The 25,871-nt window shown below is 38.4% G+C and overlaps 1 protein-coding gene across 5 annotated transcripts in view; it reads left to right on the top strand.

The window, feature by feature from the left end:
• Window positions 1-21,710, top strand: part of XPO1 (exportin 1) — a 62,357-nt gene extending 40,647 nt beyond the window's left edge. For all 5 annotated transcript variants that reach the window (XM_026676744.2, XM_026676743.2, XM_087961360.1 and 2 more), the window contains 14 exons: window positions 5,394-5,591; window positions 7,770-7,908; window positions 8,586-8,767; window positions 9,871-10,027; window positions 10,189-10,352; window positions 10,621-10,755; window positions 11,589-11,772; window positions 13,575-13,681; window positions 14,600-14,794; window positions 16,818-16,986; window positions 17,249-17,383; window positions 17,488-17,647; window positions 17,738-17,834; window positions 20,678-21,710. In XM_026676744.2, the coding sequence (XP_026532529.1) occupies window positions 5,394-5,591; window positions 7,770-7,908; window positions 8,586-8,767; window positions 9,871-10,027; window positions 10,189-10,352; window positions 10,621-10,755; window positions 11,589-11,772; window positions 13,575-13,681; window positions 14,600-14,794; window positions 16,818-16,986; window positions 17,249-17,383; window positions 17,488-17,647; window positions 17,738-17,834; window positions 20,678-20,824 (2,169 nt within the window). In that variant the 3' untranslated portion in view covers window positions 20,825-21,710. The remainder of the gene's footprint in view (window positions 1-5,393; window positions 5,592-7,769; window positions 7,909-8,585; window positions 8,768-9,870; window positions 10,028-10,188; window positions 10,353-10,620; window positions 10,756-11,588; window positions 11,773-13,574; window positions 13,682-14,599; window positions 14,795-16,817; window positions 16,987-17,248; window positions 17,384-17,487; window positions 17,648-17,737; window positions 17,835-20,677) is intronic.
• The last annotated feature ends 4,161 nt before the right edge of the window (window positions 21,711-25,871 follow it).

Below are 25,871 nucleotides of genomic sequence, written 5' to 3'. Positions count from 1 at the left end.
AAGTATATTGAGAGCTGGAAGTCAACCATGATGACAGTCCAACTGTAAGTAGGAAACCTGATAAATCAATGCCTCAAGTATTCTTCTGTCAACTTGGCAATTGTTCCAATCCAGATATTTATCTTCTACCCGATCAGTGCAGATGCTATAACTGCATAAGAAACTTTTTTTTAACCTGTCTGTCGCCTTTTTCTTTTTTAAAACTATTTTTATCTGAGTGTTTCAGAGGTCATGGTAAAGTAATACAGATGAACAGAGTTAAGGTTTTTGATTGATGATTTGGAAAGGGGGTGGGCTATCCTAAAGATGAAAACCATGCATTTAGCTTCATAGTATAAGAACTTAACAGTTTGTAGGAAAAGGGATGAACATTGCACAAAAGCCATTTTGCTTTCAAATTTTAAAGGCAAAATCTGGGACTCTACATTGGGAGTGATAGGGCTATATGCAGCTAGTGGTATTGATTATGCTTGCAGATGCTTCTTGTGGGGCTCAGATAAAGGAGACGGAACTCTCCTGATCATATCTCATTTATCTGGTTTTGATACTGTCAGTCATGGAATCCTGTTGGACCATCCCTGGGCATGGGAGGCACTGTGGTAACCTTATCTCCCAGGACAATTGTGATGATGTTGTAGAGATGGAAGTTAAGCCTTACTTTGTGCAGTTCCTCAGGGATTAGCATTTTCCCTGTTTTTATTTATAATCTCCACATGAGGCTTTAGATAAAATATTAATATGGGGCCATATATCAATATACAGATGTTGCCAGTTGACATCTGGTGAATAGGTGATACTGTGGTGAATCTCCCATTTCCATCACGCATGTTTCCCCAAAAATAAACCCTAGCCTGATTTTTAAGCATACACCTAATATAAGCCCAGGGATGGGATTCAAATTTAACAACCAGTTCTGTGGGTGTGGCTTAATTTGTGGGTGTGGCTTGGTGGTTGAGTGGGTGTGGCTGGCTGGGCATGGCTTTATGGTCACATGACTAGTTGGGCGTGGCTTGGTGATCACATGACTGGCTGGGCACGACCAACTCGATGTCACTCACTTCAAGGGATGCCTCGCCTGGCCCCTCCCTTCCCAGCCATTCCTTGTCACATCCAGCATCAACTTATCTATAGTTCTGTAACAATGTTGTTCACCTTTTTTTGACTTTATTATCTATGTGCTATAGATGTACTTTCATGGACCATTGAAAGGAGGAAATGGCTCACATGCTTTGCCCAAGAGTGTGATAGGCAACAGGCTTTTAAGGGGCTGCCAGAAAGAGTGGGGGGCAATGTATTTTCCAAAGAAGCAGAAGGCAAAACAAGAAGCAATGGATGGAAACTGAACAAAGAGAAGCAAACTAAGACTAAAGAGAAACTTCTTGATAGTGAGAACAATTAACCAGTGGAACTGGTTGTCTCCAGAGGTTCTGGATGCTCCAACACTGGAGGTTTTTAAGAAAAGGCTGGACAGCCACTTGTCTGAAATGGCATGGGGTTCCCCCCAAGGTCCCTTTTAAGTGTTATCCTGACACCTTTCCCAGGACCTCCACTCAGATCCAAAATGTGGCTGTGATAGTTGATCAGAGCTCCTCTGTTTTTTATATGCAGCAGCTTTAGCGTTTAGAACAGAGGTCTCCAAACTTGGCAACTTTAAGACTTGTGGACTTCAACTCCCAGAATTCCTCAGCCAGCTCTGCTTAAAGTCTTAAAGTTGGCAAGTTTGGGGACCCCTGGTTTAGGATCAGAGCTAAGTTAGTTGCTTTTCTATTAATACATAATCTTTAAAAGGGCTCTCCTGCACGATCTAATTCAGAGGTCCCCAACCTTTCTGGCACCAGCGACTGGTTTCATGGAAGACAATTTTACCATAGGCCTCTGTGTATACAGTTTGGGAAAGAAGCACAAACAGAAATGGTAAATTAAATAGTGGGTGGGCCACGCATGGAGTAAAATAAGTGTGGGATTGTTACTTAAAGCCTGCCATCAGATGATTTTGCTCCAGTCCAGGGGAAAATCAGAATAAACACACAGGGAAGACTTCACTAGAAAGGGCTTTATTTTTGCTCCTGGGGAAAATCAGACAAAATAACTGGAAAAGCCTTCACAGGAAGAGGCTTTTTTGTTCTGCTCTGGAAGAAAATTAGAAGACACAGAGAAATCTTCACTGGAAGAGGCTCTCTGCTTTTGCTCCAGGGGAAACCCCCCCCTATCAAAGACCTGGGGAAGCAGAAAGAGGGAATGACCACCACCTGCACTTTTCAATGGTTCAGCACAGTGATTCCCTTCCAGATTAGACCTGGGACTTTATGCCTCTAGAAAGTGAACTAAGGTGGGGGATAAGGGACAATTCTAACCCACCCTACTAGCAAAACTAAGGTGGGGGATAAGGGACAATTCTAACCCACCCTTCCAGCAAAACAAACTGAAGATCCAGCACGTTGAGGAAGTAAAGTACTGAGAAAACTATTCAAAAGAGAGAAGAAGGGGGAGGGGGAGAGAGAAAAAGAGAGACCAAACCAACTCAGCCAGCAGTCTTGGAAAAGGTGCAAATGAGAATGGTTCCGTGGGAGACACAGTGCTTAAGAGGGGAAAGATAGTTTCTTCCCTCCCCCATTCCAAGCCTTGTTGGAACAGGCTTGCAAGCTGCATGAGAAAGAAAAGAGCATGAGCCTTGTTTCTGTGCCAGGAGGGCGAGAGGAGGAAAGTGAGGAAAAAGAGAAGGAAGAAGAAATAGCAGGCGAAAGAGACCTTAGGCGTATACACACACACACAAAAAAAAAAAAACTTCTGTGCTGCTAGGCTGCTAAGAAAGTGCAAACTAACTCTTTTTTTGCCATGCTTGTTTTTTTCAGCCCAAATCCTCTCACGGTGTTTTCCTCTCCATTGTCACAGCACTGGGCTGGAAGGAGGGGGGAGACCTTAGGGCGCGTGCATGCACACACACTCACACACGTGCACGGGTTGGAGAGGTGAGCTGAGAGTCACGCAGAGGTCCGTCAGGCACAGAGGCAACAATGGGAAGGGGATCAAAATGGGAAGCCTCTGCACACTTTAAAAAAAACAACAAAAAACATGGAGCTTCCCTTTTTGTCCACTTTCCCCTCCGCTGCCTCCATGCTTAATGCCAAAGGACAGTTCTGCTTCTGCCCCCTCCCCCCTGCAATACTAGAAGCCGCACGCCACCACCGTTTGCTTTCCGCTCCTCCCCCCTAGAGCCATTGCGGCTTGTGATCTCCTATGGATAATACTGCCTATCACACGCTGGCAGGCAGAAGCCCCCTGGGTCTCCCATGCCCCCTCTTTTCTTCTTCTCCTCCACACGCAGGTAGTGATGTTGCTTTCCCATGCAGGGGTGGGATGGTCCCAGGGAAAGGCCAACAAGTGGGGCATGGAGGCACTGGTGCCACTCGCGGCCAGATGAACAGCCAAGGCAAGATGAGGTGGGCGGGGCCAGCCAGTGGCACAATTTGCTGTTTCTCCAAACTGCACAGAATCATTAGAAGGGGTTCATCAGAACCAGTAGAATCCCACCCCTGTATAAGCCCTAGTGAAGGCAGTGGATGTGGCTAGCACAGGCGGCAAGTGCATGCTGGCTGATGGTGTCCGGCAGCAGTTTGCACAATGCATGTGAGTTGATTACCTGTCCAGCGGAGGAAGGGATGCGATTTGGACAGCCATGTGGGCTGCGGGAAAGCCAACAGGCGGGCAGCCACAGGAGGGTGGCTTGTCTTCACATGGTGGGAAAAGGCAATCCGAATGCGCTGCAGAGGCCACAGGAAAGCTGGGCATTGGATGGCAGGTAGCCACAGGAGGCTCTTCTTCGTGTATCTCAGCTTGCCTGCAGTCCCTGCAGCGCATCAGTTTCACTTGCTTTCCAACCCACACATCTGCTGCCATTGCCAACACTGACAAAACCAAATTATTTTGGATTCAAGTACCTTATATTTCTGGAGGTTCTCCATCTCTACTGATGGAAATGCACTTTCCTATCCAAATTTTGTGCATAATTTGGGAGTCCTCATGTTGCCTTCACTCAACAAGCAACTGAAACCACAGCTTGAAGAATGTTTGCATAGATGCATCTGATGCATAATCAGGTCCTTCTCTGTCACTCATCTCTCACTTGGAGTACATGTGGTTGCACCTGGAGACGAGCTTAGTCCAAAATGCAGTGGCACAAATTTATTTATAACATCCCACAGTAGTTGTATGCAGAATCTCGACTGGTTACCTGCTGGTTTCTGATTGCAGTTCAAGATAATGATTATTATCTGTAAAGCTGTGCATGACTTAGGGCCTAGAAACTTACAGGACTGCCATTCTCCAATTAAATGACATATTATGGGACCTCAGAGATGAATCTGCTTTGTTGCTGCCTCTGCACACTTATAATAGCATTCTCCGCAACATTTGCATTGATCTTGCAGTAGATTGATTTGTAGACACTCTTCAAATATTGTCTTAATTTTGATTGAATGTGGAGTTGTTTTGTTTTCCCAATATGCTTCCATATTTCTTGTATTATTTTTCCCTTGTCTGTTTTAAATTGCATTCATTTTTCCGAAACACCATCACTCTGCTAAACAAATAATTCCCTCAACACTGTCCAACTATTTACAAAGTCTGCACTACTATTACTATTGACCTTCTCATCACTCCTTGTTACCCATCCCCTTCCACTTGTGACTGTATGACTGTAACTTTGTCGCTTGTATCCTTACAATCTATATTGACTGTTTCCTAGTATGATTTGATTGCTTATTGTACCCTATGACTATTATTAAGTATTGTACCTTATGATTCTTGGCGAAAGTATCTTTTCTTTTATGTATATTGAGAGCATTTACACTAAGAAAAATTCCTTGTGTGTCCAATCACACTTGCCCAATAAAGAATTCTATTCTATTGTACATTACCTAGAGGTCCTTCTATGATTAGGCATCTTATAAGTAACTTGGTTGAATGGATGAATGAAATTGCCTGCCCTGATTTATAAATTCTTTCACCTAAACATGTTCTGTGTTCTTTTTTTTTTTCTGTTATAGTGATCAGTGTGAATAAATTATTCACTCCTTTTTTGGATGAATGGATGTTTCTGAAAATGTAAATACAGACAGATTAGAGCAGAAACAGCCTTTTCTGTTCAGTTGCCTCATCTATGGTGATTTGCAACTTTATGCAATAACTCAAATGACAAAATGAAAAATATTCAATGCTGGAATTCTATGAGCTTTTAATGTAAATTCAGCAATTTTTTAATTTTCTTTTTGCAGAGGGTTGTAGGTACAATTTCAGAATAGTTTCATAACTTTCATTTTAGGAATACTTTAAAATAATCTTTGAGCAATTTCTAAACCTTTTATTAATTAAGCTCCAAAATAAATTTATATTAGGCTCTCCATTACATGTTGCTGGTATCTGAAGTAGAAGAAACTGAAATATTCAAGATTTGTCTGGAATATTGGAATCATCTGGCTGCTGAATTATATAGAGAGAGTCCATTTTCAACATCAGCTTCTCCATTATTATCCGGAACTCAGCATTTTGATGTTCCTCCCAGGAGGCAACTTTATTTGCCTGTGCTGTCTAAGGTATTTGTAATCTCCAGTTTATTTATACTTTCTATAAGTACGAAAGAGTTTACTGCAGTCCCCTACTATGGCTTAGCCTTAGTAGCTGTGAGTTCCTGGAGATACATGTCCAGGAACTGGAGCTATGTTATCTTGGACTCTGCATGGTGATTCGCTACTCCATTTGGATGTTGTATACAATTCGGGGGTGCTTCTGAATTTCTAACTCCTACTTGAAGAGCTGGTGATCAGGGAAACCCTTTTTTACAGCTGTGCTAATTACATTTTTTCCTGAATTGGGAGGACCGCTCATGGTAATTCAAATTTTAGTCACTTCTCAATTGGATTATTGCAGCATACTCTGTATGGGGCTGTCCTTGAAAACCATACAAGTTTCAGTTGTTTCCAAATACAGTAGTGTAGGTAGCTATGGGATTTCATCATTACACATATGTAACCTTTTTACTCTGCAAGTTGCTCTGCCTCCTTACATAGGGCTTCCAGGTGCAATTCAGGGTGCTGATTATCACCTATAAAGTCCTGCATGGCATTGGTTTATTTGTTAGGTTGCCTTCTCAAACATCTGCCCATCCCACATGCTCCAAGCGAAAATACATTCTCTTCTCTGTAGCAATGTCCCCTGTGAGATACAGGGGGCATGCTTTTTGGTGGTGGCCCTTTTCCTTTGGAACAGTTACACCCAGTCCCCCCAATATACAGTTGGCCACAACCCCGTAGCCCTTTAAAGCAGTGGTCCCCAACCTTTTTTGTACCAGGGACCAGTTTCAAGCACAAACACTTTTTCAAGGACCGGGGGAATCCAGTTTGGTGGTTTGCTTGCAGACGTTTCATTACCTGACTAGGTAACATCTGATGTTGTTACCTAGTCGGGTAATAAAACGCCTGCCAGCAAACCACCAAGTTCAGGGAGCGCCTCGGCCCTGCCTCCCTCAGCCCCATCCCTCAGGTGTCTCCCTCCCTCCCTCAGGTGTCTGCCTCGTTCCTCTCAGTCGCTCTCTCGCTGCTCCACCAGCCCAGGAAGAAACTGCTTCAATGAAGCCGGGAGGGGGTGGCTTTTCCTGTCGCCACAGCTCCTCCGAAGCACCCGTTTACCCCCACCCCCGCCCGCCGCGCAGTTCAACCCAGTGCTCCGTTCTGCCTGCCTGCCTTCGTTTCGGAGCAGCTTCGGCTGATAAAAAGAGGCGAATAGTTATTATTCTCAGCCGAAGCTGCTCCCAAACAACCAGGCAGGCAGGCAGGCAGAATGGAGCACTGAATTGAAGCGCGCGCAGGCGGGCGGGTGGGGTGGGGGTAAACGGGCGCTCGGAAGAGCTGCGGCAACAGGAAAAGCCACCACCACCCCCGCTTCTTTGAAGCAGTTTCTTCCTGGGCTGGTGGAGCAGTGAGAGAGCGACTGAGAGGAACGAGGCGGGAGGAAACCGAAGCTGCTGAGCCAGAGAGCAGGACAGGCTTCGGTTGCTTCCTCCCTCCCCTTCTTTCATTTGTGTCCTTGATCCCCGATCCCAGCAGCATTCACCAAAGGCGAAGAAAGCCGCTATTTTTTTTTTATTTTTTTTTCTTTGCGGCCCGGTACAGAGTGCTCCATGGACCGGGACCGGTCCACGGCCCGGTGGTTGAGGACCCCTGCTTTAAAGGGCAGCCAAGACTTGGATCTTTCCCTGGGATTGGGTTAAGATGAGTAGAATTCCCAATTGAAAATATATAATATATTTTAGTCCAAAGGTCATTTAATCGTTTTAGTTCTTGTGATATACATTATTTGTATTTATATTTTCATTTAATGATTTTTACACTGCCCAGAGTCATGTTTAAGTTTGATAGATGTATAAATGTTTGAAAACAATAACATTTAAAGGGGAGGTGGAAAAGAGAACCTGATGGAGTTGTAAGTGTGATAGTCACAGGTACACAGTCGCCCACTGATAAATATTAAGGATTTCAGCTGTTTTGAGCAAATGAGGTTTTTGGTTGCTTTTCATAGGAATTTATCATTTTAAATGCACATACCATTTGTAATTTGCTTTTCAAGTCTTGTATACTGTACTGCATTAATGAAATAACTTTTCAACCATTGATGGCCTCTGCCTCATCTGGCCTATCAGTTAAATAGTGATGTGAAAAATCTGATTTACATACTATGCATTTTAAATATATATGTATATATATGTGTGTACATAGGTGCGATTATTGATGGTTAGCCGCATGGCAAAACCAGAAGAAGTACTTGTTGTAGAAAATGATCAAGGAGAAGTTGTTCGAGAATTTATGAAAGATACAGACTCTATCAACTTGTACAAGAACATGAGAGAAACACTAGGTAAATTATATTTGCATGATTATTACCTTTAATTCTGCTTTGTTAAGGAAAAAATATCCCCAAAACTAAAATGTGAAAATTTAAACTATTACAGTTTGATAGGAAGAAATAAATTGTTTTCCGTTGACAGCCACAAGCAAAGCCAATGTATAGGTTATATTCTATTCTTCTCAACTTTTCTATTACCTATCTTCTTTTTACTTATGACTATAATCTTGTTGCTTGCATCTTTAAGATTTATATTGTGTTATTTAATTTCATGGTATGAATTTGATTATTTAGAATCCTATGACTATCACTATTATATCTTATGATTCATGATGAATATATTTATGATGACAATGATCATGATTTATCACGTATATCTTTTATGCACACTGAGAGCTTATGCACCAAAGACAAAATTCCTTGTGTGTGCAATCACACTTGCCCAATAAAGAATTATGTTCTATTCTATAAACAAATTTATTTTAGCCATGATTCTGTAGATTGAATTTTTTTGTTGGAGGTGCTTATAATTTTTATTAAGGTAATTGGTTATAGTTTGCATTGGTCTCCCTCAACTCTGCAAAAAGCTAGCAAATTTTACATTTCACTCTAGCACTTCATTAAATGTTAGTGGAAAATGATATTCTGAATTCCTGGTAATATCAATTTACTTAAATTATTTCTTCCAGTTTATCTTACCCATCTGGATTATGCAGATACTGAACGAATAATGACAGAGAAGCTTCACAATCAAGTAAATGGTACTGAATGGTCATGGAAAAATCTCAATACCCTGTGTTGGGCTATAGGTTCAATAAGTGGAGCAATGCATGAAGAAGATGAGAAGAGGTTTCTTGTAACAGTAATAAAGGTATAGTAACGTATACAGTCTTTAGTAGTTTTCTCAGGGAACTTTATCTTTTGTAAAAAGGAAATTAACATTGTAAGACAATTTTGCAAATACTATATATCAGGAAACATTGAAGTTCTAATAAGGCTTAAATCCTGAAAAGGTTGGTGGTGTTTTCATGCAGGTTAAACACCAATATTACAACTTCACTGGCAAACAGCACTTCAAGTCCAAATACACCCTCTCCTCATTTAACCACTGCATTTAGTTCCTTAAATTGGAAGTGAAATAATGGCTAAGCAAATCTGATAGAGATGATGCACTGGTTGCAGCCATCCCATTGAGATAAAGTTGTCTCATGCAGCAGTGATATTTTTCTCAGGCACAAATTTTGTTGTAAGTGCACATTATTTGGATTTTTTTAAATTAACTTATTTATGAACAGACACTGAACAGTGTAACAACTAAGCAAGGACGGCTACATAGGATAGCCTTCTAATCATTTCCTTTGCTCCATATTCATTATTCAGACACAAGCTGCTTGAAAGTGCATATTCTCTATTAAACTTTTCAAGCAGGACTGGCCCACTTGATTGGAACAAAACTAGAAGTGTCATTTTTATGGCTGCTCTTAGTCTTTGGAAGTTTTGTGAGACTTGCTCCTTCTGTTCCTTACCTCCTTCTAGGAAGTAAGAACATTTTTATTCAAGCATCTGTTTATGCTAAAGCTGGCATATTAGTTTCAGTTGAATTTGTTTACTGTGGTGTTTTATTGGTGTGTTTTCACTGGTGTACTTTTTATTATGTCTGAAATCTTCAGTCAGTTAATTGATATATTAATGACATTTTCATTATGGTGGGACTTCTATTACTAGTCTTCTCAGGAGAGGATTTGCCTTACTATATATTCTTTGTTAGTGCTATATTACCTGGATCGGAATATCAAGAAAAATGTCCTCATATTTTGCATAATTACATTTATTACCAGATGAAGTCATGGCTTTTTTTTTTAACAAGCATTTGATTTCACTTATTTTACCTTATTTTTTATTTTCTGCAATGCTGCTCTAATATTTTTATCATAAATAAAAATGGAATTTCTTGTGAACCTTGTGTTTCTGTAGGATCTTCTTGGACTCTGTGAGCAAAAAAGAGGAAAAGATAATAAAGCTATCATTGCGTCAAATATAATGTACATAGTAGGACAATATCCAAGATTTTTAAGAGCCCACTGGAAATTTTTGAAGACTGTTGTCAACAAACTGTTTGAATTTATGCATGGTAATGTATCTGGAATTTAATTTGGATTGTGCAATAATAATGTTAAAACCAGTAATATTAAATATCTATTAAATATCATAATAGATGTACATATAAACAATTGGGAAATAGCCTCACAAAGCATTCTTATATCAGCAATTATTTCTAATTTTTCTCTTTAGAAACTCATGATGGGGTCCAGGACATGGCTTGTGATACTTTTATAAAAATAGCACAAAAATGTCGAAGGCACTTCGTTCAAGTTCAAGTTGGAGAAGTAATGCCATTCATTGATGAAATCCTGAACAATATTAACACAATTATTTGTGATCTTCAGCCACAACAGGTAATATCAATTTATAATATTGCAAAAGTATCTAAAATAAGGGAATATGCAAATGCATTGCATGAATAAGGCAGGGTTTTTTTTAAATCTAGAATATACTTGTTGGATCTATTCTTTACTGAACAGTAAATTACATCCATAGAAATCTAAAGATTTTAAAACAAAAAAGATAAGATTTGAAACTTGTAGCTTAACGGCTTTAGTTAAATTATTATTGAGTTCCAAACATATTCAATTACATATTTTAGTATACTTTTTCTTCATTTAGGTGCATACTTTTTATGAAGCAGTTGGATATATGATTGGTGCTCAGACTGACCAGACAGTACAAGAGCATTTGATAGAGAAATATATGTTACTCCCTAATCAAGTATGGGACAGCATAATTCAACAAGCTACAAAAGTAAGAGTTCATAATATGCATACTCTTTGCAAGCATGATTATGATTTCAGAAAATGTTGATTTCTTGTGAAGATTAAGTTGGGAATGATTTGTTTTGATTTCAAGAAAAAAATGGTGAACAGCAAGTATTTTATGGGAATTGTTTTAATTGTTGTGCACAATTAAAACATAAAATATTCCATGCATTAAATAATTAATATTGGGTGGTTCATCTCTGTACTAAAATACATATTACAAATATTTTTGTCTGTATACAAAATGAAATGGAACTGCAGCATTTCAGATTATTTATTTACCTATTTGTCATATTTATATGGCCAACCATGTCATAAACAAGTTGCCCTGTACATCAAAGCTAAAAACCATGTATGCGAACAAATATTAATATTATTACTAAAAATTTAAAATTATAAAATGTACAAAAATAAAAAATACTAGTTAAAAAGCAGTATTACACAATATTTCACCAGTCCCCTGGGGTCCACAAGCTAGATGACACAACCAGGTCTTGGGGATGTCTGGCAAGTTAGAAGGGATAAAGCTAGCCTCACTCTGAGGAGAATAATATTTTATAATGCAGGGGCACAGCAGAAAAGGCCCACTGCCTAGCCCTAGGATTAGCTGAGTAAAGCTTCCTAGCCAATGGGACCTGCAGCATTCCCCCTCTGCTGGATCTGGTAGTAATTGGGGTAATTTGGTCCCATGCTTCATAGGGCTTTAAAGGCCAAACCCTGCATCTTGAATTATTCCTAAAAATTATTCCTACTAATTTTTTTATACTATTAGATGAAGGGCTGCTTTGCTTGCTAAATGCACAAATTTCTGTTTAACAGAATGTTGATATTCTTAAAGACTCTGAAACAGTTAAGCAGTTGGGGAGTATCTTGAAAACTAATGTGAGGGCATGTAAAGCTGTTGGACATCCATTTGTGATTCAGCTTGGAAGAATCTACTTAGATATGCTGAATGTGTATAAGTGCCTAAGTGAAAACATTTCTGCAGCTATTCAAGCAAATGGTAAGAATGACTGCTTTAATTACAAAAATATTTTAGATCTTACTTGGTTATTTCTCATGTTAAACAAATGAACTGGACTTTATAATGTAGAAGAGGAATATAAAACAAATTATGGGATGGTTGAGTAAAGGTAAAAAGAGCAAGTTTAAAAGTGAGTTGTATTGTGGGTATGGACTGCTTAATTTGTGATGGGTGAATAAGCTTTATTGACATGAATATGTGTGATGACCTGGCATAAAGGCAACACAGTCAGATAATCAGTAGGAGTCCCTTTATTATCTTCAACTTTGCCCCAATGTCCTGATTACCTTCTGGCTGGAGAAAAATTCTCCCAGGAACAGCCTTCGGCTGCAGAGAATCAAATCCAAAAAGTGGTAAACAAAAACTGTAACTATAAGTCCAATCAAGGCAAGATGTGGTAATTAGTTCCGCTGGGCAAGAGAAGGAATTCCAGACATGAAGGAACTATAGTAATTCAACACAGTTGGGAGAATGCCAGGAACGCAGATAGCCAAAGTCAACACTAGATAAACTCAGGTTTGTTCCCAGCAGACACCACACTCAGCATGCATCTCTTTTAAACTCCCTTCCCAAGTGTGGCTAATGAAGGGAATCAGGGCCCTTTCCTCCCCCGTAAACCACGCAACCCACGTTGCTCTCTTCTCCGTTCCTCCCTGCGTGCCCTAGGATGAAGGGGGGGCTGGGTCTTCCTCTGAACTCCCTCTCCCTTGTTCTACCTCTCCACTGCTCTGTCCAGCTGGACTTTGCCCTTTCCCAGTTTCCTCCACAACCAGTGGAGCCACACTCTGACTCCCTGTCAGCTGTTCATCTTCCTCCTTGGATTCAGACTCCGACAGGGACATGACAATATGATTCCACCAGATGAATTGTTACAGAACCTAAATAGCTGTAGTGTAAAGATAAATGTTAAATGTAAAATCATATTTAGTAATTTAAGACACACCATCATAATTTCTTCATTGAAAAATAATACTTGAAAATAGCCTGACAATAAAACCATGGCTTAAGTTTGAAGCACTCAAGCTCATTTGAGCATGAAACAATTTTTTCTGTATTTAAGCAGCAAACTTGGGCCTCATTCCAAAAACCTATGAGTGGACCCAAAGTAAAATGAAATTGAACTTAGATTATTTAAATAATCCTTCCCTTCCATTTCCTGTGACAGTAAAAAACAAGTGTAGCAACCATTTTTAGTTCTCTAAGAACCCAGCACAAAGCTTCTCAATTCATGTACTACATCATCATAGCTATGGTCAATGCATACAAATACTTCTAGTGATGGAGATGGAACAGAATTACATGGCACATGAGAGAAGGATGTAATCCAGTTTTTCAGTGATAAAAGACCAGAATCTTTTCCATAAAGTCAATTAAAGCTTAGAATATTTCTACACTTAATCTGAATGTATATGTTATAATCTGCTATAGATTTTCCATAATTATAAAATATGAGCTTGCTTGTTCAGTAATCGTGCCTTAGAGATCAAGGCCCAGATCACCTCTGTCTGCCAACATAATCTATACACTTAGCAGATACCAAGATATCATGTAGATTTTTGGCATTTTCTGTTTTTATAAAAATGTTACTATATATAGGAAGATTTTGTAACTCTTCTGATAAAGCATCTTGAATCTGAATATCATTTAATAATTATTTGGTTCTGGATTTTCTTTCATATTCCTTAATTAGTTGGTTTTTGAAAAGTGGGGTAAAACTTTCTCAATCAACTTGCTCCTCCAAGGCTATTCTTGATTTGTAATTGATCTTAAAACTCTTCCAGGTGAAATGGTAACAAAGCAACCTCTGATTAGAAGTATGAGGACAGTAAAAAGGGAAACTTTAAAACTCATTTCTGGTTGGGTGAGCAGATCTAATGATCCTCAGATGGTAAGTGCAATGACCTTAATAAACTACTAAAACATAGGTGAATTTGCATGACATACACAATCTTGACCACATTAAGCCTAGTAGGAGATTTACTTTGACCTTGGGAACTCCCTTCAAGTTTTAAATGCTACAGTTGCAGTAGTAGCAGACACTAAAACCAGATGGGTAGTAGCCTGAACTTTAAAAAGAAAATCTTACCAAGGGGATTATTTCTGAAAGCGTGTGTAAGTACAGTTAAAGCCAAACAAATAATTGAGATATGGTAGTATTCAGCACTTCACCAACTGCTATGGTCCTGGAATGGAAAACATAAGCTAGTCTCATTTGCATATCTATTAAAATATTTCCATGTTTATTCTGTTAGAACACATAACTCATTCAAAACATTCCAACAGAATGTTCTCAGTTGTGCTGCTTTGTTTGGATCTTAGAATGCTTTTTTTCCTTTGTTGTCTTACCATCTTTCCTTGCTGAGAGCAAATAGTACAACTGCCTTTATGATGTTTTACTGATGGGGGAGGGGATATTTTGATTTTAGACCATTGCATTGGGAAAAGAAAGTTAATTTCCTTTTCCCAATTTTTTTGTTTAAAAAATAAGACCCTCAGAAATAAAGCAAATGGAGGTGAGAAATAGAAATTTGTCTGAAACAATTCATTACTTAAATCATTCTGGCATAATTTTTTCTCAATATTTCTGTATGCTTGTGTAAAGCAGGAATTTATCACAACTTTAGGGTTGCACACAAGTCTTACCAATTATTTAAATCTAATACAAACTGTAGTTTATTTTTGTGGTTTATTTACATATTGCTTTTGACTATTCTTTGAACATACTATGATTTAGCACATTATGCAAACAGGTCAAACTTTAGGAAATATTGGGTTAATCCTCTTTATTGGGTTTTTTTTCCCCTAGGTAGCTGAAAACTTTGTTCCACCTTTGCTGGATGCCGTTCTTATTGATTACCAGAGGAATGTTCCAGCTGCCAGAGAGCCAGAAGTGCTTAGTACAATGGCTATCATAGTAAACAAATTGGGGGGTCACATTACTGGTGAAATACCTCAGATATTTGATGCTGTCTTTGAATGCACATTAAATATGATTAATAAGGTAATTCAATGACTTTTAACATTAAAAATAGCTTAGGGAGAGACCTTATAAAACTGCTTTGATTGATTTTCAGTAAAGGAACAATTGTTTGTTGTTTGTTTTTTGTAGGTGGAGCTGGAATTCTGTATTGGTTTTACTGTTTTCCAAATTTATTCCTAGATAGGCTCATTTCCCACAACTTTTAATAGTATGAATAGTGCAACTATAATAGTAATCACTTTTTTCCTCTTATTTCCTCTTCATCCTTTCAATTTCATGTGTAACTTTATTATTTTCTATGTCATTTGCATCCTAATTTCATGTGTTTTTTCTACATTAATAGAATATGTTTTATATTATGACTACTCTCCTTAAAGTATTTTTCTGGCTTCCTCTGCTCATGGATTGGGCACACAGAGAGACTTTTTTTAAAATCCTACTTTGCAAGTTCAGAAGACTTTTTCTTCATATCTTTCTGCACTTATATTCTAACACTAATTAGAATTTCTAAAGGTAATAATTCAGTTAATATGTTCTCAATCATCGAATGATCTCTCAATTTCTGAAACCACTTACAATCATTTTCTGTTCTTTGCACTAAGAACTGCTTCTCACAACCTTTGTTTCTTTTAAGTTCCTTCTCAAAATTCTAGGGGTCATTTGGATCATCCCCCTCAATTAGAGGTGTATAGTCTGATGCATCAAGATGACCTGATTAACCCATTTGGTTGTGGCTTCCAACAACTGATAAATCTCTTGCTAAATTATAACATTACACATCACTAAAGAGCAAAATGAACAATACATAATTGGAGAGTAATGTTAATTATTGAAAAATGAAATTAAATAAGGTATCATTTTTCAGTTTACAATTCTAAATTTGCCATCAGCCATGAATTTCTGCCTCTGTCTTATTGTAATTAAGCCAACATAAATGAGTTTTTGTCATAAATCCATGTAATTCTCTTTGGCAATAGTACAGGTAGTTCTTGACTTAGGACTGGTTGCTTAACAACCATTTGAAGTTAATACGGACTTAATTTGCACTTCTGACCACATGGTTCATTTAATGACCAGGGTGACTGCTGAAACTAGTTGCAAAGCACCCAAATTTTAATCATGAGGACATTGACACTTTGTAAGAGCGAAGACTAGTTGTATGTCACATTTTACTTTGTACAGGATTTTAGAAACTGCAAAGACCTTTCAGGACTTTGTAAAGCCTTTGGAATATTTTTGAGAATAATTACTTCAGCAGCTTTCCAATTCACTTATAAAAGCTATCTGAGGCACAGCCAATAGATACTTCAGCAGCCAATAGATACTTCAGGAACATTGCTATTTATTAGAGGTTGTGTGTTCCAGGAAGTCAATGTGGTATGACACTTTTTGAATTCTACAAATATATTGATTTTATATTCCCTGAATATTAGATAATCATTCATTTAGTGACTGTTTGAAGTTACAACAGCACTTAAAAGGGGCTTACGACAGTTTTTCACTCTATTATTGCAGCATCCCCATGGTTATGTGACCAAAATTCAGATGCTAGGCAACTGGCTCATATTTATGACAGTTGCAATGTCCCAGGCTCGTGTGATCATCTTTTGACAAGCAAAGTCAATGGAGAAGCCAGATTCACTTAACAACTATGTTACTAACTTATCAACTGCAGTGATTCACTTAACAATTATGGCAAACAAGGTTGTAAAAGGGGGCAGAATTCACATAACTGTCTCACTTAGCAACAGACATTTTCGGCTCAATTCTGGTTGTAAGTTGAGGATTATCTGTACCAATTTCTTTGCAGGAAAGGCATTTGATTCCATTTTGAAAATTGATACTTTATTTAAGAAGGTTTTTTTATGTGTTTTGGAGGTTGAGATGTTTTTCTACCGTCTGGGAAACAGGTGTGGTCCATTTCTCTGACTTGTGTACTTTAATAGTGACATTAAATGAAGAAGTTACTTGTTTGACTCAGAAGAAAAATTTACAAGTAAGGAAGTTTCTGGAATTGCATGTAAAAGTTTCTCTTTTTCTTTAGGACTTTGAAGAGTACCCTGAACACAGAACAAACTTTTTTTTATTACTACAAGCAGTAAACTCCCATTGCTTTCCAGCGTTCCTGGCCATTCCACCTGCACAGTTCAAGCTAGTATTGGATTCTATCATTTGGGCTTTCAAACATACAATGAGAAATGTTGCAGATACAGGTGAACATGTTTTATCCTAATCTAAATTTTCATGATTCAAACTTGGCAAGTTTCAGACTTGTGGACTTCAACTCCCAGAATTCCTCAGCTAACATGACTGGAGTAGGAATTCTGGGAGTTGAAGTCCACAAGTCTTAAAGCTGTCAAGTTTGAAGACCCCTGATTTAGAAGCACGTAGATATGCAACTTTTTAACAGTCTGTTATCTATAAACATTGTCAAAATGCAATTTTAGAATGACTTTGCTTTGTGTTTTTTTCCAGGCCTTCAGATCCTATATACACTTTTACAAAATGTTGCACAAGAAGAAGCTGCTGCCCAGAGCTTTTATCAGACTTATTTCTGTGACATTCTTCAGCACATTTTTTCTGTTGTAACAGATACATCTCATACTGCTGGTAGGAATTGAATCCTGAGATGGAAAATTTAAAAAATTCTGCTACAAAGTTGAAAATATTAACTCAGTTACAAATATTAACTCTAATTTGTATATTCTAACCAGGTTTGACGATGCATGCATCAATTCTTGCATACATGTTCAACTTAGTAGAAGAAGGAAAAATAAGTACTCCCTTAAACCCTGGAAATCCAGTAAACAACCAAATGTTTATTCAGGAGTATGTTGCTAATCTTCTTAAATCTGCATTTCCTCATCTACAAGAGTAAGTGCTTGATTTGCAAACACAAGTTAGAATTTATATACACACAGCCATCAAATAAACTAATTTCTTTGACTCTTTCTTTTATGGTAGTGCACAGGTTAAACTGTTTGTAACAGGACTCTTCAGTTTAAATCAGGATATTCCTGCTTTTAAGGAACACCTTCGGGACTTCCTAGTACAAATAAAGGTATGTGTGATTTTATTAATGTGTATTGGATTGTGCTTGTAGAGGAAATAGGAAATTATTCATACCCAGTGAGCATAATTGCCTGGTCAGACAGTAGACTTAAATTCTTGAAGCACTGAACTTTCTTTATAAATTTTGTAAATATATTTCTTTATATATTTTGTAAATAAATATAGCCATCTTCTATATTCCTGAGTTAGAGTTGTTAGATCTTGTATTCATCATCTGACTTTGTATTATTTAGATCAAGCAATAATGATCTAAATAATTCCACATACATGATGATGTGCATGAAGTATTTGAATATATTTGGTTCTCATTAACATTTAGGTAAAGTTGGGGTTTCCTAATGGTTAAGTAGCAGCTCAGGAAGTGATGAACTCTTTTTGCTGGAGATGTGAAATGAGTGGCTAGAAGTCTTCAAAAGTAATTTAATATAGTTGAGGTATTCCAATAATTGAGAATATGTGTAGATCAAGATTGAACTGTTAGGTTGTTGGTATTCTTGAGTTGGCTGTTTCATTTCCAGGTTCAGTAACATCAATAGTTTATGGGAGAGTGGTATTTGCTGTTTTATATATAATAGCTTATTCTGTTAGTTTTTGTTGTGGTTTGGTGTCTTCCTTGATAGTATCTTTATAAGGACATTTTTTTCCATGACTGTGAATCTGGCACTGTTATTGCTTATCTGCAATGGCTGTGGCTATCTTCATATGTGCAAAAAATTAATTTGCAGCATCACAAGCTTTTTCTGCAATTATTTGTTTTAATATGAAAATATGTTACAGTATTGTTACCAGAGAACTGTCATTCTTTAAAAAAAAAAAAACCACCAACATGCAGGATAAATTATTAATGATAATACATAATTGTATTAGTGTAGCAGGCAAAGCAGGCAGTCCTCAACTTATAACCATTTGTTTAATGATCAAAGTTACAATGGCACTGAAAAAACTGGCTTATGACTGTTTTGCACATGACCATTGCAGCATCCCCATGGTCACATGATCAAAATGCAGACACCTGTCAAGTGGCATATATTTATGACAGTTGCAGTGTCCTAAAGTCATGTGGTCACCTTTTGCGACCTTCTGACAAGCAAAGTCATTGGACAAGCCAGATTCACTTAACGACCATGCTACTAAATTAACTGAAGTGATTCACTTCAGAAAGGGTCATAAAACTAACTTAAAACCATCATGCTTAGCAGCAGTTAGGGCATTCTCTTGGGCAATCACTTGTGTTTCCATTTTAAATGTATCTTCTAATCCATACATTTTTAATCCAATATGTCTGATTCTACTATTTTTGCATCAAGCAAGGTTGTTTCACATCTGTCATTTCTTCATTAACATCTTTTAAACATAGTCTATCCATAAAAACAAACATCACTATTAATATAGTTGATATTGTGGCTACGATTTTATGTCCCCATTCTTTGAAGATCTTTAATATTTCAAATGTTATAGTATTTTATAACATTTACAGTCATTTTGCAAATCCAATATTGATTAAAAACAAGAGCAGGTTTGCATTTTGGGAAGGGGAGTGGTTTCTAGTCCCTCTACTACCCAATAAAGTTTCTTATTTCTGTTACAATTTACAGTAGGCTAAATAATTTTGGTTCCAAAAAAAGTTTATTTTATATAGTTAGTTCCAAAAGCTTATGGTAAGAGTTTTCAATATTGCAAATTTGTGTGGACCCTTAATTTGTTTACAGATAACCCTTGATTAACAGCCACTCATTCAGCAACCATTTGAAGTAACAGTGATGCTAAATGAGTGGTGCTTACAACTGGCCTTCAAAGTTCAAGCCATCCCAGCACTTCTACAATCACACAATCATAATCTGAGCGGTTAGCAACCAGCTCACATTTAAAACTGCTGCAGTGTCCCACAATCAGGTAATTGAGATTTGCAATCTTCCTTGCCAGCTTTCCACAAACAAAGACAATGGGGAAGGCAGCAGCAAAGATTGCATGTAAGTCTCCCCCACCAACTTCCTGCCAGCTTACCCACTGGCTTTGGTTGTTGGAAGCCGGAAAGAAATTGCATGGAGGTGCTCTGTTAATAACTCACAATCGGGTGGGATTCTACTGGTTCGGACCAGTTCAAGTGAACCGGTAGTTCCAGTGATCATTTGGGCCCACCTACCCATCCTTGCCCTAGTCTGTCCTTTATTTCTGTGTATTGCAGCTCAGCTGATTTGCACAGCACAATGGATTGCCGTGCCTCAGCTGTTTTAGTCACTGGGGCTGCAGTAGAACGTAACTATTAGACCTGAAAATTGGTGGTTTTCAAATGCTGTGTGCACAGCGCAAGCACACACACACCGAACCAGTTGTTACACCAGTTGAATCCCACCACTGCCCACAATCCTCATATGATAGCAATGAGGACTGCAGTGGTTGCAGTTGCTATGTGATACAGCATGTAACATCACTTTACAACCATATATTAGCAACAGAAGTTCTGCTCCCAATTACAATTGTAACTCAAGGACTACTAATATAACTCTTCAATTCAAAATCTTATTTAGCTTTTTAATAAATAAATACTAAAAAAAATAAACAAGACTACTTCCAGCTATGACATGCTGTGATAAAAAGGATCAATTCAATCAGCTTTTGAAAAATTGGGAAAGAAAGAATTTTAACATAAAGAGGGACCAATTTAAAAAAAAGACGCTTTAAAGATATAATCTAAAATAATATTGTGTTTAACTAAATTTTACTTCAGCATGATTTGAAGAGAAATGACTGTTTAATGCCTTTTTAATTATTTTTAGAAATTATTTGCTGTATGACTGGGTTTATAATTCCTAAATTATTTTGTTTCCATAGGAATTTGCAGGTGAAGACACATCTGACTTATTCCTGGAAGAAAGAGAGACAGCTCTTCGACAGGCTCAGGAGGAAAAACACAAACTTCAGATGTCTGTCCCTGGCATCCTTAATCCACATGAAATTCCTGAGGAAATGTGTGATTAAAAAATAACCAGTTTTTCTGTTTTCTTTTTGTACAGCTGCTTTGTTGTAGAAGAAAACAAGACTTGGATATTTGTTGACCAAAATGATGCCAATTTGTAAATTTAAGATGTCACCTAGTGGCCCTTTTTTCTTAAGTGTTTTTGTATAAGAAATTTTCTGTGAAATATCCTTCCATTGTTTAAGCTTTTTGTTTTGGTCATCTTTATTTAGATTTGCATGAAGTTGAAAATTAAGGCATTTTAAAAATAAAACACTTCATGCCCATTTTGTGGCTAAGAGTAAAAAAAGTCAATACATATAACTTGTAAAGTCTATTGCAAAATTAAACATTTTCCAGTTAAAACACTTTTTTTCTTTTAATTAAGGATCATTTTCTAGTCTGTTCTGCAGTCTAGGAAAAGGGTAATAAAGAAATCCATCAAATTAATTGTTAGTAATAGGAAGATGAATGCTGCATCATCAGACATGAGCAGCTTTGGAGCTAAGTGATATAGTTAGGCTACTGATATTTGCAAGTCATATGGCAAATTTGCAGCAAGATCATGTGCATATCATCCCATTGTAAAGCAACTTGGAAAAATATGGGAACACAGTACAGTTAGTTATTTTTACACAGTTCTTTTGTTTTTGTGTGTGTGCTGTCGCTTTGTCGACAACAGCTTTTTGTTTTCCTCAATGAGGAGTGTTGCTCATTTGTGAGCCTTCATTAACTCGAAGTGAAATGGTTAAAATATTTATCCTGTTAGAATAGGCTGCATCTTTTTAACAAGCTCATTAAAGAAGAACTCTGGCTTTTGAGATGACTTCTACTAATTTACATTGTTTACCATGCTGTAGTGCTTTAAGAACACTACTTAAAAAGCAAAATAAACTTGGTTTACATTTATTTCCCTTTTGTGGCTGTATTCTTTCATTGGAATGCTCTAATCATTGTAATCAAGTTTACAGTAGGAGAAAATTTCAGTGTTGATCTGGAAAAACTGTAGAAACTATCATTTTAACTGATGGGATCCCTAGCATGGAATGGGACAACGGCACAGACCCTTGCCCTGCCATCTGGATGTGGGACAAGTGGCTCCAGCCAACTGGTGTGGGGACAACTCAGTGCCGCAGGACAACAAAGCAGGAAAGCATATGTACTCAATACTTGCTTTGGGCCCCTTTTGTAGCAATTACTGCCTCAATGCAGCGTGGCATGGAAGCTATCAGTCTGTGGCACTGCTGAGGTGTTATGGAAGACCAGGATGCTTCAATAGAGGCCTTCAGCTCTTCTGCATGTTCGGTCTCATGTCTCATCTTTCTCTTGGCAATGCCCTATAGATTCTCTCTATGGGGTTCAGGTCAGGTGAGTTTGCTGGCCAATCAAGCACAGTAATCCCATGGTCATTGCACCAGGTTTTGGTGCTTTTGGCAGTGTGGGCAGGTGCCAAGTCCTGCTGGAAAATGAAGTCAGCATCCTCATAAAGCTCGTCTGCGGAACAAAGCATGAAGTGCTCCAAAATCTCCTGGTAGACAGCTGCGTTGACCCTGGACTTAATGAAGCACAGTGGACAAACACCAGCAGATGACATGGCTCCCCAAATCAACACAGACTGGAAACTTCACACTGGATTTCAAGCATCTTGCAGTGTGTGCCCCTCCATTCTTCCTCCAGACTCTGGGTCCTTGGTTTCCAAATGAGATGCAAAAGTTGCTCGCATCAGAAAAGAGGACTTTGGACCACTGAGCAACAGACAGTTCTGTTTTTCTTTAGCCCAGGTAAGACGCTTCTGACGTTGTTCAGGAGCAGCTTGACAAGAGGAATATGACATTTGAAGCCCATGTCCAGGATCCATATGTGTGTGGTGGCTCTTGATGCACTGACTCCAGCCTCAGTCCACTCCTTGTGAAAGTCCCCAACACTTTTGAATGGCCTTTTCCTGACAACCCTCTCCAGGCTGCGGTCATCCCTGCTGCTTGTGCACCTTTTTCTTCCACACTTTTCCCTTCCACATAACTTTCTATTAATGTGCTTTGATACAGCACTTTGGGAACATCCAACTTTTGCAATTACCTTTTGAGGCTTTCCCTCCTTGTAGAGGGTGTCAATGATGGTTTTCTGTACAACTGTCAGGTCAGCAGTCTTTCCCATGATTGTGATTCCTACTGAACCAGACTGAAAGACCATTTAAAGGCTCAGGAACCCTTTGCAGGGGTTATGGCTTAATTAGCTGATTAGAATGGGACACTTTGAGCCTAGAATATTGAACCTTTTCACAATATTCTAATTTTCTGAGATTGTGGATTTGCGGTTTTCATGAGCTGTAAGCCATAATCATCTCAATTATGACAAATCACAGCTTGAACTATCTTGCTTTGCATGTAATGAGTATCTCCTATATTAGGTTCACCTTTTAAGTTGCATTACTGAAATAAATGAACTTTTGCACAATATTCTAATTTTTTGAGTTTCACCTGTAACTGCAAATTCACCTTAATTTGGCACCTCTCAAAATGCAACATGGCAAGGGCCAAAAAAGGGGAATATTCCTTCCTATAGGTGTATCACAAGCCATTCCCCTGCTTCTGCTGGCTCCACCCGAATAGTTTTTCACTTTGTCCAGGCATGGCCTCTAAGATCATCACATACACGTACACAGAGGAGATGCTGTGAAGCATGGGTGAGCAACATTTTTGTTCAAAGAGGCAGAATTGCAGAAAAGGCAGTCAAGAACAAGCGCTCCCAGGAAGACAAGCATGTTTTTTTGCTTTCAGTATTGATTACTGATACTTCCATGCTGCCTGCAGACTTCCGAAGAAAGACTCTGGTGGCGCTCTTTTCATGGTAAAATCAAAGGACCACCCCAAATCTGGATTTCTTCTCTTTTGAGTAGATTTACAATTCAATATTTTAATCCTTCATTCATTACTCAAAATACCAAAGAAAAAAATCTGTTTCATTTTTAAAAGGAAAATAAACAACTATCTGTAATTAATTGAACCTCATTACAATTTTAAAAACTACCTTTTAAAATTATTTTCAATATGTATTTAAAATTGCAAGTGCTGAGATATTTTTATGTATAATGCTGCAGATATTGTACCTCCCCCCCTTCCTTGTCCAGTGGCAATGAGTTGTCCCTGAGTCTATTTGGACAGGGCCACTGGCCCTGCGTCTACATGGCAGGGGCAACCCACCCACACCAAGGGGTCCTAACATGCCTCTGCTGGCATGGTTGGGGTGGACCCATCCCATTTGTCTCTATTTTGCCTGGATGGACAGCGGGCTGCTCCTATCTGAAGGGAAGAAGACTTTCAGTCAATACTAAAGCATAATGCCTCCATCTAGTCTAATATTCTATTTATTTTTGATCCTTCAAAAGAAATGCCTATTCCCTAGGTAAGGTGCACTGTAGAATGAAAAGATTTTTCATCCACATTTTCTAATGTAAATGTATATTTACTACTAATAAAACTACAGTAAGAATTTTACTAATTGTCTCACAATTTTTCAGATTGGTCCTGTTAATATTTTCTGGATCAAAGGAATTATTTTAAGTATTTTCCTGGAATATGGAAGATAAAGGAAACCTTGTCTGGACCATTTTAAATCAAACCTGCATACAGTGCTAAAATGGCATTGATCCTACTTGTGGATGATATCTGGTAGCGACACAAAGGTGGTATATCCACCGTAACTCTTGATTTCAATGGTTTTGATTCCATCATTTGTTCATGGTATACTTCTGGGCCAGTTCTGGAGTGGGAGATGCAGTTACGCACTGGTTCTCTTCCTTTTTCTGGGATTGATTCCAATTATTGTTGACAGGGCGGGGAGTGGGAGTCTAGTGCATAGCCTCTTCTATGTGGGGTCTTTCTGGGCTCAACATTCTTCCCCAATCATATTTGACATCTACATGTAGCTTATAGGCAGGGGTGGGATTCAACCAGCATTATTACTGGTTCGGTAATTACATTTGCACAGGTGTGCAGCATTTCAAAAAGCACTTTTTTACTGCTTTTTCAACCTTAGCTGTGCTCCGCAAAGCAGTTGAGGTTGAAAAAGCAGGAAATAAAGGTCAGGTAACAGGGTGGGTGGGCCAAACAGCAGCAGACACAGAACTGGTTCTGTGTCTGCTGCTCTTCAGAGCTACTGGCTCTATAGAACCAGGCAGAACCGGTAGCATCCCACCCCTGCTTATAGGTGAGGTCATCCACGCATAGGACAGTGATGGCTAACCTTTTTGGGCTCCTGTGCCAAAAATTGCCAGCACACCCGCACTCGCATGCCAGCACCCAGAATGCAATGCGCACCCCTCTCCCCATGCCCCCTGTGCGTGCACTAGCAATCCCCCACCCCACTTACCTGCACTGCACCTCACAACTGATTTTTCGGCGTCCCAGAGGCTTGGAAAAAGCCTCTGCAAGGCTTCTCAGACTGAATTATAGGCCCGTTTCGTCACTCCTGGTATTACAGGAAGTAACGAAACGGGCCTATAATTCAGTCTGAGAAGCCTTGCAGAGGCTTTTTCCAAGCCTCTGGGAGGCCGAAAAAGCCCTCAAACAAACCGGAAAAATAATAATCAGCGTGCGCATGCACAGTAAGGCTCTGCATGCTACTTGTGGCATGCGTGCCATAGATTCACCATCACGGATAAACTATCAGTATACTGATGATTACCAGCTTTACATCTGTGGCCTTTCCAACTTGGAATTCCTCAGTTGAAGGTATTTTTGAGAGAACTGCAATTTGTTCTTTCCAAATTACATCTTCAGTATGCTGCTTTTTACTCTCAAATATCAGGTTATATGAGAAGTACAAATGTACAATCTTCCAAGTTAAGCCTGGAAATTCTATTGACTTCAAGGACACGCTCATATAGCTTTTCTACAATATTTCTTATTTTGTTCTTGCTTTTTTTTAACTGAATCACATATAAATCAAGCAAATCACAAAACATGTTTATGCAATTTAGTTTTCCCCAAGTTCACTCCAAAATAGGAAAAGAAGCTAAGGACAACATATATCTCAAACTCAGCAAGGGACAGAATTAGACTGAAATCTTCC

This window comes from Notechis scutatus, chromosome 1 (assembly GCF_049901735.1).
Source record: "Notechis scutatus isolate UNSWTSFEM ecotype Mainland chromosome 1, rNotScu1.2, whole genome shotgun sequence".
NCBI lineage: Eukaryota > Metazoa > Chordata > Lepidosauria > Squamata > Elapidae > Notechis > Notechis scutatus.
This window is presented reverse-complemented; position numbering and strand designations above follow the sequence as displayed.